Raw genomic sequence first — 14,361 nt, forward strand, 5'->3', positions numbered from 1 at the left:
AGGAATAGCACCTGGCTCCTACCCACAGGCTGAGAGAATCTAGAGAAAAAAACAACAACAAAAAGCAGAACTCTCTATGTGTTCTATGTGCTAACACATCATTTAAGAGTTGTAAAGGTTATTTTATAATTATTCAGCTGAAGTAACACCTTCACTGGTCTAAAAAAAAAGTACAAACCTGTGTTACTCATTAAAAAATAATGCTTGATAATGGATGGAATATATAAAAAATACTTAGCCACTCAACCAACATTTAGCGTACTGTAGCAAGCTGAGAGCTGTGTGATGATATTGGGCTCCTGAGGTAAGTGTGTGCGCCAGTATCAGTATTTTCTCTTGCTTCCCATTTATTCATTACAAGGCGGGAGAAAGGCACTGCTTTATGGAGTACGCCACAACTCCTGTGTACTGGAATGTAGGATTACATCAATCCCAGAACCCTTAACCCTTAGCCAATCATCTGCAGCACAGTGCTGAGGAAAAGAAAGTGTACCTTTCTCTCTCTCCTCTCTCTCTCTTTCTTCTCTCTCCCTCTTTCAGTCTCTCTGTGTCTCTGTGTTTGGTGGAGGTTGTGTTTTTGTCCTTTGTTTTCCCGTTACTACTCCAGCTGATAGGTTAAGGCTCCTGTCTGCTTTCCTCAGCCTTGTTGCTAGTCTTTATGTTATTCTGGTTTGTTCCTTCTTACCCTGCTATCTTCTAGCTGGACTCAAGGGTAAGTGCTTCCCTATAGTCGGCACAGCTCAGATAATCCCCCAAGATTATCTGACAAATGCAATGTGCTTTTCTCTCCTTCTCCAAGCTCTCTTCATACCTTAGCCCTCAGTAGTCAAACTTTTATTTCTTAGCTTTAGGTTTAAAACACAAGCCTCCATTCTTGCCAGTCTAGGCTGCATGTGACTATAATTTTTGTTACTTTGGGTTTTTGAATAGTTATGTTTTTTGCATAATTGCCTTCTCTCTCCACAATTTCATTAGGGTTTAAGGCTCCTCTAGGTAAAGCAGCTTGCTGGCAGTGTGCCATGCGACATTAGCATACCACAGCATTCAGGGCCCTCTGTGCATAACTTGGCACATCAATAATAGAATACACGTTTGTATTGACAAAAGAAAAGCAAAAAGAAAACATACAGCGTTTTAATTTAGGTCACAGTCCAGCTAAAGTGCTGTAGGCATTATGGAAACAGTATATTATTGATATTCAATAGAGCAGGTGGAGCATGATATAACCTATTTAAGGTACTGGTTTATTAATAATGGATTGATGATTGTATAGTAGCTGAATTTTGTGTTCAAGTAATAGCTATGAATCATGGGGAAGTAATTACTTGCAGCAGCTCGTAATTACCACATTAAAAGTGCAATGTCATTAATAAAACAGTGTGGTGGCTGCATGGTTGATCCTGAATACAACCATAATTTACCACTGAGTTACAGGCAACACAATTATTTACATGCCAATTTACATAGTTCCTGTACACTTTTAAGCACCTTGGGAACAGTATGTTTCGGGGGGGGGGGGGGGGGGGTTCTATTTCATAGTCAAATATTCATAGAATATTTCTGAACATAACAAATGAAAACAGAAACAAGTGTCTAACAATAGGATTATTATGTGATTAGACAATTAATTTTGCTGAAAGAACAAATATGTTACGTAATTGTAGATTCCTAATATAGAATACTAGTATAGAACCGCACATATTACTCATGGGATTTGATTGGAATGTACTAAAATAACCGTATTATGCAAAGGACTTCTACCCATAACTCTTTATCCATGCTTTACTTGGAGGGCACAATCTCTGTTATTTTATTTCATTTTTTATCTTTCTTTATGAGAGTTGGCAAATATGTACTTGGAGTATTCTGAATGCCAATGACAAGGAGCAGGGGATGCCTCCCCTCCTTACCATGCGATACTCCAGTTTCCTTCTAGAGATGGACCTTTTGGATATTAGACCTATATTACCAGGGGGATTTTTCAAATCTTCTTCAGTTCTTTTATTTCTTTAGCTTTCTTTTTTTTGGTATGCCTGATTAGGCTATTGCTAGTGTGATGTTTTACATTTTGTTGGTGGGGGACAAAAATTGTACTTATTTTACAAATTTGTTACAGTGAAAATATACTGCTAGGCTTACCCTGAGGCTGTTGTTATGGAGTAGCAGGGCGCCTTGAGTGTCCCCGTAAATCTTAAACTCTCTGCAACGTACTGAAGTATTGTCAACTTGCAAGTGCTGAAAGGGAATGCAGAATTGCCATACATGGTTCTTTGGAAGTAATCACAGTTTTGCATGACATCTTGAAAGCACAGCGTGACCCCACTCTACCCTTTATTCCGAGACGCATGTGAATTTACGGCTCCATCAATCATTCAGCCATGTTGTGGAAGTGGGGGACAGGACTACATCATTGAAACCATTGCTGTGAACGAGCGAATCACTGTGGAATCAAACCCATTTGTGAAACAAAGCCAATGCAAATGCATCCAGCGTGCCGGGCAGTGTATCCAGTATCAGAGAATGGCTTCGGATCATTTGTCCATGACGCGGGGATATTTAAAGAGCTCAAAAGAGAACGTATTGCTGTTTTTATGAAACACGGGGGGCTTGGCAGATTAGAAAATGGGCAGGTTTAGTGCACCGCGGAGCTGAGCTCCGTACACAGGGAACTCCACTGGTGTAGGTGTCCAGGGTGCCTGCCCTCTTTCTGTATCTCTCGCTTTCTTCTCCGTCTCCCTCTAACCCTTCCACTACCTCTCTCACTCTCAGACTCCCTGTCTATCTCCATTTATTTCCCCTCTCTCTCCCTCTTTTTCCCCTCCCGCTCCATGCTCCCTCTCTTTCTCCGTCTGAAAGGAGACCTGCCGTGTCAGGTCCCGCCTGTAGCATGTGGTGCCCAGAGCGAGGCCTGGGCTTCCCTCCCTCTCCACACGCCCCTGTGACAGAGGGCCGACCAGTCTTTCAAAACATCATGCGCTAGACAAGACAGCGCCAAATGTTCCACTCCCTACTCTTCTAGAAAGAGATCTATAAATGAATAGCAGCCATCAATCATTGTCATTTCTCTTCCTCCTTTCAGTAGACAGGGCTGACTAGTGTCATTGTCTGTTACTGTCCAAACCTCCTCTTTCATCCCGCTAACATCGAACAGACATGACAAGCTCACGTTTAACCGAGTACAAGGGACACAGCCACCTTTTTATTTCTGCTTTCATTTCATACGCCCCAACGTCATTGCAAATTGCTTCGGATTATTTTCAACCGTTTACCGTATGGATAGCCGGGAAGTTTATTAGAGAGATAATTTCAGGACCAACATGCCAATTAGTATTACAAAAAAAAACACATTTTAAGTCTTGTTTAGTTTGGCTTCGTTAACCGATTTAATTGGTATTATTCCACTTAGCATAATACATGCGTATTTGTTTAGCCTCAGCTTAAAACGGCTCAAACAAATGGAGGCCGGAGCCCAATATGGGCTTTAAATGGGGAGAGGGAGAGAGGCATTAAAGTGAGAATAGAGCAGCAGTGGCCAGGCCGGGATTAAGTGCAGACTTATGTGCGCTGGACTCAATGTAAGGCCGAGCCCACTGACTGTAATGAAAAGTGAAAATTTGTTGTTTAATTTATTTAGCCCTTAATGAACAAAGGTGCGGCGGTGGGGGGCTCCTCTTGACCACTCCCAGACTGCATTGTGGGTTTGGGAGCCGTGTTTTACTCACACGGGGTGGGCTTAATTAGTGCGGCCCCAGGAGGCACCGCCCGCAGGCACTCTGCTCAATGGGGAAGTGAGAACGCACTCGGGCTATTAATTCATCAGAAACGGCAGAATGTAACCCTCACTGTGTCAATTCTGTTTCTCTTTTGAGATGATTAGCAGGGCAGGCGCAACGTCAAACTAATATGCTTTTTTTTTTTCCTAATCCTGGGACATCTCTTTTTTTTTTTTGATAAATTCGGTCTCCTTCTGCGGGAGGAAAAAAAAGAAGAAGAAAACTGTAACTTTTTTTTTTTCTTTCAGCACGCAATTCATCATTTGTCAGGAAATGAATGAAATTCACAAATAGCGAATGGCAGAATCTATTGTACAAGTGTGACAGAGAATCCATTGAGTTCCACTTCTTGTCCACCCCCTCCCCCTCTGCCCCCCCCCCCCTTCCCCCTCGCCTCTGTCTCAGGGCATAACGTAGACCTGCTCACGATGCCCGGCTTTTAGCAGCAAAGACAGGAACAGCCCCATGCGATGCCCCCAATGCCTCATGCATGAACGCGGGAATGACATGTCCATGTTGATTGTGCTGCACTGAAGGATCCCCCAAAACCGTACCACACTCAAGTCTTCCCCCCTGTCGCCTCCGTCCAGATGCAAGTTGACAATGAAACTCTGACTCTGTGTCATTTGCCAGAGTAGAGCAGCCATTTTGATTTTGCATTGAGAGCCACCATGCTGAGTGCTAGAGCTGCCTGTGAGGACCCTTCCTTTCCCGCCCTGACGCCGTGTCCTCTCCCACCCGTGTCCTTTTCCATGTGCCGGGGGCCCCACAGATGCAGACCGGGCGCAGAAGCACGGGATGGACGAGTTCATCTCGGCGAACCCCTGCAGCTTCAACCACTCCTCGCTCTTTGAGATGGTGCAGCGTCTCACCCTGGACCACAGGCTCAATGACTCGTACTCGTGTCTGGTGAGGGGAAGGCGTTATCACACCCCAACAACCCCAATTCCACTTACATTACCACCACTCTACTCTGGCTTCATACAGCTTCATACTATATTCAGGATATCAATTTCACTATATGTTATGGATTGGCCGATGAAGGACATTGGACATGTGTATATTGCCTGGTATTGCCAGATTTTTTAAGATAAGCGTATTTTCTCGCTTGAAACCCATTGATGACACTACCAAACTGATCTAAAATGTCCTGCATTCCACCAGTGTCTGGGCCAATCAAGAAACTGCTCTAAGCAGAAAATAAAAACACCAGAAAGGGAAGTATCCCTTCAGACTGATGGGCACCGCACTCAGTGTGGTGAGAGGTACATGCTCAGTGTTGTTCTCCTCCTTCCTCACGCAGGGCTGGTTCAGTCCCGGGCAGGTGTTCGTCCTGGACGAGTACTGCGCCCGGAACGGGGTGAGGGGCTGTCACAGACACCTGTGCTACCTCAGCGACCTGCTGGAGAGGGCGGAGAACGGAGCCATGATCGACCCAACCCTGCTCCACTACAGCTTCGCCTTCTGTGCGTCTCACGTCCACGGAAACAGGTACGCCCCACCTCCCCCTCGCACAGAGCCCCCTAAGCCCTACACAGGACCCCCCGCAGGCCCAACCAGGCCGCTCTGTGTCCCAGACACGGTCAGAGGAAAGGACAGTAACAAAAGACCTGCATGCCTCATCTTCGCCCATCGCTTTATCGTCTCCTTTAAAACCTTGCTTTGTATTGTGTTCGATTTATGACCTTTCTGTTCCTCATCCATTGACAAAAAAAAACCTGTTATTGTTTCTCATTGTTTTCTTCTGTCAGGTGTAATTTTTGTTTGCTCTGTTCCTTACTTTTCTTACCTTTCTTTTTCCTTCTTTTCCTTTTCTTTTTTTTTTTGTTTTGCTTAACCTCATAATGTCGGTTCCTCCACTCACCCCATGTATAACCCAAAGTCAGAAACTGCCAGAGTTACTGGGGGGGCCTCAGGCTGAGTCTGAGGGGAGCAGAACCCCCAGCCCCTCAGTCCCCGAGCCACAACCCCTCTCCAAAAAGGAACTCAAAAAGGAGTCCAAAAAAAAAAAGGATTCCAAATCGCAGCCCTCCTCCGAGTCCAAAAGGTAAGCGCTCCCCGAGTCTCCAGCACTCCTGACTCTATCGCTTCACCTCCGGCTCCTGACCCAGAGACCACAGCTGTGTAGTAATTGGAAAGGATGCAGTGGCACAAAGGACCAAACTCTCGGTCAAATAGCTGCAGCTCACACCCAAGTTGGGAGTGAGGACCGTGTGGCTTAGTGAGACATTCCGCCTGCCGGGTCGGTGACAAACAAAGAGCTTGTTGAAAATTGGATCACGTTTGTTGTGAATGGTAAATAAAAGGTACAGTAGTAGAGATGTAGAGTGTAAGCCACCCCCCCCCCCCCTCGTCCCCCCACCCACTACGAAGCAACAAAGGGAAAGGAGACGCAGACAGCGCCCTGACCTGTGCGATTCCCCCCAGCATGCGGTCCCTCAGTGCACTGGTTGCAACACCCACCCCTCCCCGTCGCTCCTGCTGGTGGCTCCGCCAAAGACGGCCGCCTCCCTCCCTCGACGAGCCAACACGCCATCTGTCCGTGTCAGAGCGGAGGAAGGTCACGGCGCCTGTCTGCCGGTCTCCCGGCCGCCGCCGTGACAGCCCGCGATGGAGCCCGGGCGGGCTGTCCGCTCGCGTCGTGTTACAATGGGGTCGTGCGGGGGGGGCGGGGGGGCCGCGTAGCTCCGAGTCAGCGCGCCCCGGAGGTCCAGGCATGACAGGATGACAGTCCGTCACGGGCAGACAGCGATCCGGACTCTCCTAATACAACCCTGCATCTACGGCCAAATTTTTACCTCTAGTGCCTCCCGTAACCCAACGACCAAATGGGTACAAGGTGCACATTGTGAGAGATATATATGTGTATTTTACAACCCTTAAAATGAAGCAAAGCACACATTTAACGTAAAACATTTATAAATTATGTTTTATCATAGCACTGTGTATTAAGTGAAACCTCATTCAAATGAATATGCATGATGAGTCTTATGGGTTTGAGAATAACAAAGCTCAGTTGGAACAGATTGTGTTCCAACAGAAAAAAAGGGTTGTTTTAATTAGTGTGAAATGTTCAAATTCGTTTTTATTACCGCCACGTCAGAAGCAGAAATGAAGAAATTCCATTTCTTTTCAGCAACCCGCTAACCCCCGCCAGGAGACACTCTCCATGGTCACACACGCAGGCAGGCACGCACACACAGAGCAAAACTTAAAACGGTGAAACCGCTGCCCCATCCGTGTATGAAACATGACCAAAAACCCAATCCATCCTTATCACTTGTGACATGGCTGAATATGGAGGGATGTGAGCAGAGCACTTCTGACATGAGGGACGTTAACCCCGGTGACAGAAAGTTGAGATGTTCCTCGTCACACTACGGCACATGTCATCTGTGTGAAGGACAGTGAGAAGGTGCCGGGGTGAGGATGTGTAAGGTAGAGGGGAAGGATACGCGTTGTGTCAGATGAGACACATTCTACAGCTGGCTGAGAGAGTGAGAAAGAGATAGTGAGTGAGAGAGAGTTAGTGAGTGAGTGATGGAGTGAGACTGTGAGGGAGCGAGAGAGATTGTTCAGGCCCTCCTGATATCTCTCTGCACACACACACACACAAGCTGCGCATACACCTCCTCATTCACAAATATAGAAAAAACTATATTTGTGAACAGTGTTTTGAAGGAAAACATTGAAAGTTTTGACAGTATGAAGTCACAACTCCTGACTGTCTTTTTCATGGGTAATCGTGTCATGGGTATTTGTACGTGATGTCTGATAGAAGAGCCAACCTGCCATACTGAGCATTTGGCTGTAGTATTATTTATTGACTACATAGTGCTATTTTTTGACAGCAGTATTATTCTTTGGCATTATTTATCTGCATTTTATGTTTTGACTGTTTTATGTATTATCTGTGTAGCTATATATAGCTATTGTGTCTTGAGTTCTAGCATATGGTCCTTGTATGTGACTGAAATACTGTAATTTAATGAGAGTAATACATCTGTTGTCACCCTTCTGTCAAGTTTTCGCTAAGTGGGCTCAGTCCCTGACGCTATAAGCCAACTCTCCCTACACAAAGGTGACAGACGAACCGCAGTGGTAATTTGTGATTATTGGGGCTGCCCTCAGGTAGAGAGTAGCTTACCGTGGGGGTGGTGTGTAGAGCCAGCCCATTAACCCCCTTTGCTTGAGCTTTTGTGCTCCCGTGACCCAGGCTTTTATGAAGGGTGCAACGGGGACGAGGGGGGGTGTAGTCACCTTCTGAAGGGGCTCTGCTTGTAAGTGCAGGGTTTACCCGGCTGAAAGAACGGCTTACGGCACAGGGAGACACCGTCCGGACGGGAACTCAATGGCCGAGCCCCCCTCCCTTCCTCTCCCTGGCCACCCCGCAGCTCTTCATGGCGTTGGTCCCCTCTGGAGGGCAGGTGTGAATATATCAGGGCTTCCCCATACAGTTCTGCGGCTGAGTGGACAGCCCTCCTTATTCAACTTCTAACCCGTCATTTTACAAAACTGGCCCTTGGCTTTCACTGCGCACAAATGGAAACTGCCGGAAGCCTGATCGGCCCATATGGGCCTTCATTGTGCGGTAGATGAACCTGAAAGGGGCGTGGTACTTCAGGAAAAAAAAGACAATCTGGAATGTTCCTTTCTCCTAATTTGTCAATTTTAATCGGTTTGGAGGTTAATATTGTTAGTTCTGTGCATTGTGGAGTTCTGCTGTCCATTTGTGTTTTGTGTCCACCCACACAGAATATAACAGACACACAGTGAACACAATTATTTACTAGATATAGTATATTTCAACAGAAAACCTCCCTTATATCTGCATCCAGACTTTAAAATGATACGGTTTTAACTTGTGTACTGTCAGAGATATGTTGTTTTTAGGGCAGTTCGATAGAATTTAGCTATTTTACATTCAGAGTACTTTTAAGGTGTCTGTCATTTTGATCTACAAAGAACTACCTAGCATTTCAGTTTTGCTGGGTTAGGATGTGAAAGCTTTGAAGCTCAATATCTCAAAACTACAGATAGAACCGTATAATTCCAAGGTCACGTGCTGTTGAGCCAGAGAATAACTGTTGCATATTTTGACCTTGAAAGCTTGGCTGTACTGCCTTCGCTGCTCAGATATTTGGGACGCTGCACTCCTGATGTTGTGTCTGTGTCATTTTCAGACCTGACGGAATAGGCACAGTGACTGTGGAGGAGAAAGAACGCTTTGAAGACATCAAAGAGCGATTGCGTGTGCTTCTGGAAAATCAGATCACACACTTCAGGTGTGCACCACACAACTGCGTCAAAAAATAACAGCTCAATGCTTGTGTTATATTTTATGCTTCATGTGTTATTCCACACTGTAGAATTCTATCCTAGTTTCTGCACTAATTTTTATATTATTTAGACACACAGTTGTATGGCTTGGTTTCACTTTCTAGATGTTTCAATAAGAAAATGCACATTTGATTTTTATTTTTTTGAACTTAAGTGATCCATAAATGCATATTAATGCATTTGCATATTAAGAGTAATAAAAAACCCAGCATTTTGCTTTGGCTTAATTTTCCAGATACTGTTTTCCATTTGGTCGCCCAGAAGGAGCATTAAAAGCCACATTGTCTTTACTAGAAAGGGTAGGTAACTTTTACTTGTACAACTATAATGTGCTGTTATGATCTGTTTTACACAGATCTGTATATTTAGCATCAGTTTTATATCTAGGTTTTTATCCACAATATACGCAAGTAAGGTTTTATGTCCTCAAATGTTACAAGAACATTTTTGGTGAATTTGGATTATTATTTTTAAATGAATTCATGGCCCTTACCTGCAGATGTTTATAGATAAAATATTCATGAAATTTTTTACCTGCCCTAAGCCATAAAATTCATTTTACATTTTATTTAAAACACTGAAGCATAGGTGCCCACTTTGCATTTTCCCAACGGCTGTACAGTAACCTTTGCACACAGTCATTTCTTCCATTTCTATCGAGCTCTTTTGGACTCAAGTTTACTTTGTATAATTGTAGGTTCATTCTTTTTATTTAAAAAAATAAAATACGCTGTAAATTGCTTATATAAACAGCTAACTGGATTCCAGTGCATTGTAGAACACCCATACTTCAGGTCAAACACATAACTTGGATTGCGTGTGCATACTTTGTAAATCTGTGTGCAGGTGCTAATGAAAGATATAGTAACCCCTGTTCCCCAAGAGGAAGTCAAAGCTGTCATCCGCAAATGTCTGGAGCAAGCAGCACTGGTCAACTACCAGCGTCTCTCCGAGTATGCCAAAGTGGAAGGTAAATGCGCTTACTTCTTTTTCCACTAATCCTGTGCGTAGCTCGGACTGTTCTGTGCCATTCCATTCTTGAAAAATAGTTTGTGTCCCTGCTCTTTTGAAGTTAACTCGCATTAACCCTTTTTTTATTTAATAATTAAATGCATTCTTTACAGGGATGGAGAATTATCTCCAGGCTTTATCAGTGTTTATTAGTGTTTATTGTATTCTGGTATTTATTGTGTTACTGGTGACAGTGTCTGACAAACTCATATAGACCAAAATCCTTCAGCGCATATTTCCCTGCGTTCTTGTGTAATGTGTAGTAGAGTAATAGTGAAATCAGCAGGGAGATGCCTGTGAGCTCTGTGCTTTACCACAGCACCGCCTGCAGGTTCATCACGGCACATCGCCCAGGTGGTGGGGGAGCACTGAGAAAGCCGTTACTGCAGCCACCACCCAGAGGGAGTAAATGCATTTAAATGTAATTATATTTAAATGTACAAAAATATAAACAATAATCTACCCAAATTAATCATTTTATCAGTTTTTGTAATGAAAGGTCTAAGTAATTCAGACATTGTCAGCAAACTAATGAATACGCACAAACAATAATGTTACATCATATGCACTGACATCAGACTCTGGGAAAGAATCTGAGATCAGTCAGACTGTCTGTGGTTGGCCCCAGTGTTTCAGACGGGAAGGCACCTGTGAGTCTCTGACCGTGTCTGGAGTGAAGGCGGGCAAGCCTGCGTCAGGTTTGGACATAAACTGTGCCTTTTATTCCAGGTGTGTTTTAAGTGCTCCACACTAGTTTGTTGATGGCGTGTAAGTAAAAATGCATTCAAATCTGAAAGCTGAAGAATCTCACACTGTATGTCGGTTTCTGCCATGCCGCTGTCCCTGTGGGCACCTGCTGATCTGACGTCTTTCGCATCGGTGAACTTGTGGGACTACCTCCAAGACGAAATGCTTTATTTTCATGTTTCTCCGTTTCCAGTCCTTTCCTATTCCGATATCTGCTCCATTCTCTCACATCCCTGACACTCCTCCTGGTCTCTCCTCCTTTCTCTCTGACTTTCTCCTCTGTTTACTGGCTTCCTCGTGTATTTATAGCCTTGTGCGGAAAGTTTCCAGTGAGCCAAAGAGCCGGCGTACATGCTGAGGCTCCCTGCTCAAGCAAGCCAGCATCTGTCAGCTGCACCGACTTAGTGTGACTCTCATCGCCCTGTCAAATTGTGTTTCAAACTATCTGACATCTCTGCCAGTTTGCTATCTATATTTGTGCTTTATCCATGTTTTCATGGCTTATGGGTGTCTAAATTGACATAAATATTTACCTATAAGCATATGCAGCCATGCGTTGCTACAGATGCTCAGTACTTCCTCAGACTGCCCCCTATTGCCTTCAGAATTTGTTAAGAAACACAAGAGGTTGTTCAAATATTTTGGAGCCAAATCTAATAAACCATTTTTACTTCATTTCTTTATTTGTTTGTTTGTCATTGTAGCAAGTGCTCATAGAAAGATCCTTGGACATGTTGAATGGTTAAATCAAATCAACCAAAAGCTCCCTAACACCTTCCCTCAAACTTGCAACAAACTATCCAGCTCACAACACCCCCTCCCACCACCATCAGCCTACTCACCAGCCACTAACACGCCTGCTCCTCTCTTAACTGCTCGCTTTCAGCCACTTATACTGCCATTACTACTGTTCCCCTCTCTTACCTACTCACTAATAACTCACACCCCCCACTACTGCCCTCCTCTCTTACCTGCTCCTCATCAATAACTAAACTAACCCCCAGGACTGCTCCTCACCAATAACTAACCCCCCCCCCACTGCTGCTCTCCTCTCTTAGCTGCTCCTCACCAATAACTAACCCCCCCACTGCTGCTCTCCTCTCTTAGCTGCTTCTCATCAATAACTAACCCCCCCACTGCTGCTCTCCTCTCTTACCTGCTCTTCACCAATAACTAACCCCCCCACTACTGCTCCTCACCAATAACTAACCCCCCACTGCTGCTCCCCTCTTACCTGCTCCTCACCAATAACTAACCCCCCACTGCTGCTCCCCTCTTACCTGCTCCTCATAAATACCTAAACTAACCCCCCCACTGCTGCTCTCCTCTCTTACCTGCTCCTCACCAATAACTAAACCCCCCCACTACTGCTCCTCACCAATAATTAACCCCCCACTGCTGCTCTCCTCTCTTACCTGCTCCTCACCAATAACTAACCCCCCCCCCCCCACTGCTGCTCTCCTCTCTTACCTGCTCCTCACCAATAACTAACCCCCCCGCTACTGCTCCCCTCTTACCTGCTCCTCATAAATACCTAAACTAACCCCCACTTCTGCTCTCCTCTCTTACCTGCTCCTCACCAATAACTAACCCCCACTGCTGCTCTCCTCTCTTACCTGCTCCTCATCAATAACTAACCCCCCCGCTACTGCTCCTCACCAATAACTAACGCCTCCACTGCTGCTCCCCTCTGCTTACCTGCTCCTCACCAGTCACTAATACTACCACTGCAGATCTCCGCCTTACCTGACATGCAGTTTTCCTCTGACCTTAATCTCTTAGCCTCTGACCTGAGCCTCTTGCATGCCAAAATCCTCTTTTATAGGGAAAAAGAGAGAAATGTATGAACATCCTGTCTTCTGCTTGGCGTCTCAAGTGATGGATTTAACCATTCGTGAGTACCTACCTCATCCTCTTCGTCTCCCGCTCCCTCACTTTTTTCTGTTCCCATGCCCCAAACAGCTCTCAACCAATATCGCTTTCTTGCTTCAAGATGTTTCCCCCCTTTTTATCTGTTGCTTCTGTCTGTGAAACCCAGTGTGAGAGATTCAACCAGTTCTTGTCGACTACTATCAGGAATTACGAGTGGTCCATGTGTTTGTGACGAACATGAAATATCTGTAAGCTTTTAAGTTAATGTTCATGTCTGTGACTTGAATGCATTTTTACTTTGCTTCTGTGTATCCCTCAGTTGTTTGACCACATGTCACTGCTACACAAAACAAGACAGCTATGACAGTGCTATTTTTCTGGGAGTGAGACTTTAGGCTACAGGAGCTGGGAGCCGTAAGGAGGAGAATATCATGTCTTTATGTGTATCGAGTATTTGTCCTCGTTTTAATTCGAGTCTTATTGTCTTTACAGCATTTATATGTCTTAATTGTTATCTTTTGACCTTTATTTGTACTGTATATCTCGTTTTGCTCGTTTTTTGTTTGTTTGTCCGTTTTTTAATTTGTTTTTCCAGTTCAAGCTACCGTCTCAACATCTGTTCAACTGTACGGACCTGTCAATGTATGTCCATTGCCTGGCTTTACAATGACACTTTCTTTACCTCTGTGAGGGTCCCAGGGAGATTGGAGGGCTGGTTGTCCAGGGGGCTCGTTGATGGCCCACACTACCAAGCACATACACTATCCCCACTCATGTATACTGAATATCTCTTGTTTCTCTCTCTCTTTTCTCCTCCTCCCTCCCTCTCTCTTTCTTTCTCTCTCTCTCTCTGAAGTTGAGAAATCTCAGAAGGATCAGAAGGATCCAGGTGATACCCTCTACCTGACTTGTAGCTGACCTCATTAGAACACACCATCATTCTGACACAGCTAACCCATAACCACTTCACAATGTTGCTGTGACAACGTGTAGGCCACCGTCGCTACAGTGTTGCACAAACATTGTGAAAACGTTATGTTGCTCCCCCCGCACTGCACTCCTGACATGGAGGTGCACCTGCCTTGAGTTAGCTTGTGCTGTCTGACACTGCCTGTAGGCGTGTTCAGCAGTTCAACTATATTTACTGTAATTATTTAAGTATTGTAATATTTTCATCATAAAAATTTGCTGAGGTAGTATGACTTTATTGCAAACTGGACTCTGATGAAATCGTGCACACCATTTTAAATAACCAGTTGGATGATATTCAGGCAACTAAACATTCTATTTTGTGTATTAAGTTTGCCATAAAGCCGTACTCTCTCAATAAATACACCTACAACAACTCCAATGTATTAAAATGCAAATATGTGTTGAAGTACAAGAGTAAGAAACTTTCTCTGAATTGTCGGATAATTTGGTGACCCAACTACACTACTACCAGCTCAGTTCAGTTATTCTGTGCAGTGGCATTTTGCCCTTTACCCGGTTTGTATTGCAATAACATTTTGTTGATTTTAATGCATTGGAAAGGGGTGAAGTGTGATTGCTTCACCGATGATAATAAGCTATTATTATCATCATCGCCACAACTTGTTTCTCAGGCTTGGTCTGCCAT

At 44.6% G+C, this 14,361-nt stretch overlaps 1 protein-coding gene across 10 annotated transcripts in view; it reads left to right on the top strand.

Moving 5' to 3' along the window:
- cadpsa (Ca2+-dependent activator protein for secretion a) overlaps nt 1-14,361 on the top strand; it is a 110,427-nt gene that overhangs the window by 60,946 nt on the left and 35,120 nt on the right. For 3 of the 10 annotated variants that reach the window (XM_061221018.1, XM_061221019.1, XM_061221023.1), the window contains exons 12-17: nt 4,546-4,682; nt 5,077-5,264; nt 8,957-9,058; nt 9,349-9,412; nt 9,960-10,083; nt 12,697-12,765. In XM_061221018.1, coding sequence (XP_061077002.1) covers nt 4,546-4,682; nt 5,077-5,264; nt 8,957-9,058; nt 9,349-9,412; nt 9,960-10,083; nt 12,697-12,765 — 684 coding nt within the window. Of the gene's footprint in view, nt 1-4,545; nt 4,683-5,076; nt 5,265-5,655; nt 5,821-8,956; nt 9,059-9,348; nt 9,413-9,959; nt 10,084-12,696; nt 12,766-13,599; nt 13,633-14,361 lie in introns of all 10 variants that reach the window. The other 7 variants (XM_061221020.1, XM_061221022.1, XM_061221024.1 and 4 more) reach the window with 5 other exon arrangements.

Source organism: Conger conger, chromosome 14 (assembly GCF_963514075.1).
Source record: "Conger conger chromosome 14, fConCon1.1, whole genome shotgun sequence".
NCBI classification, from domain to species: Eukaryota; Metazoa; Chordata; class Actinopteri; order Anguilliformes; family Congridae; genus Conger; species Conger conger.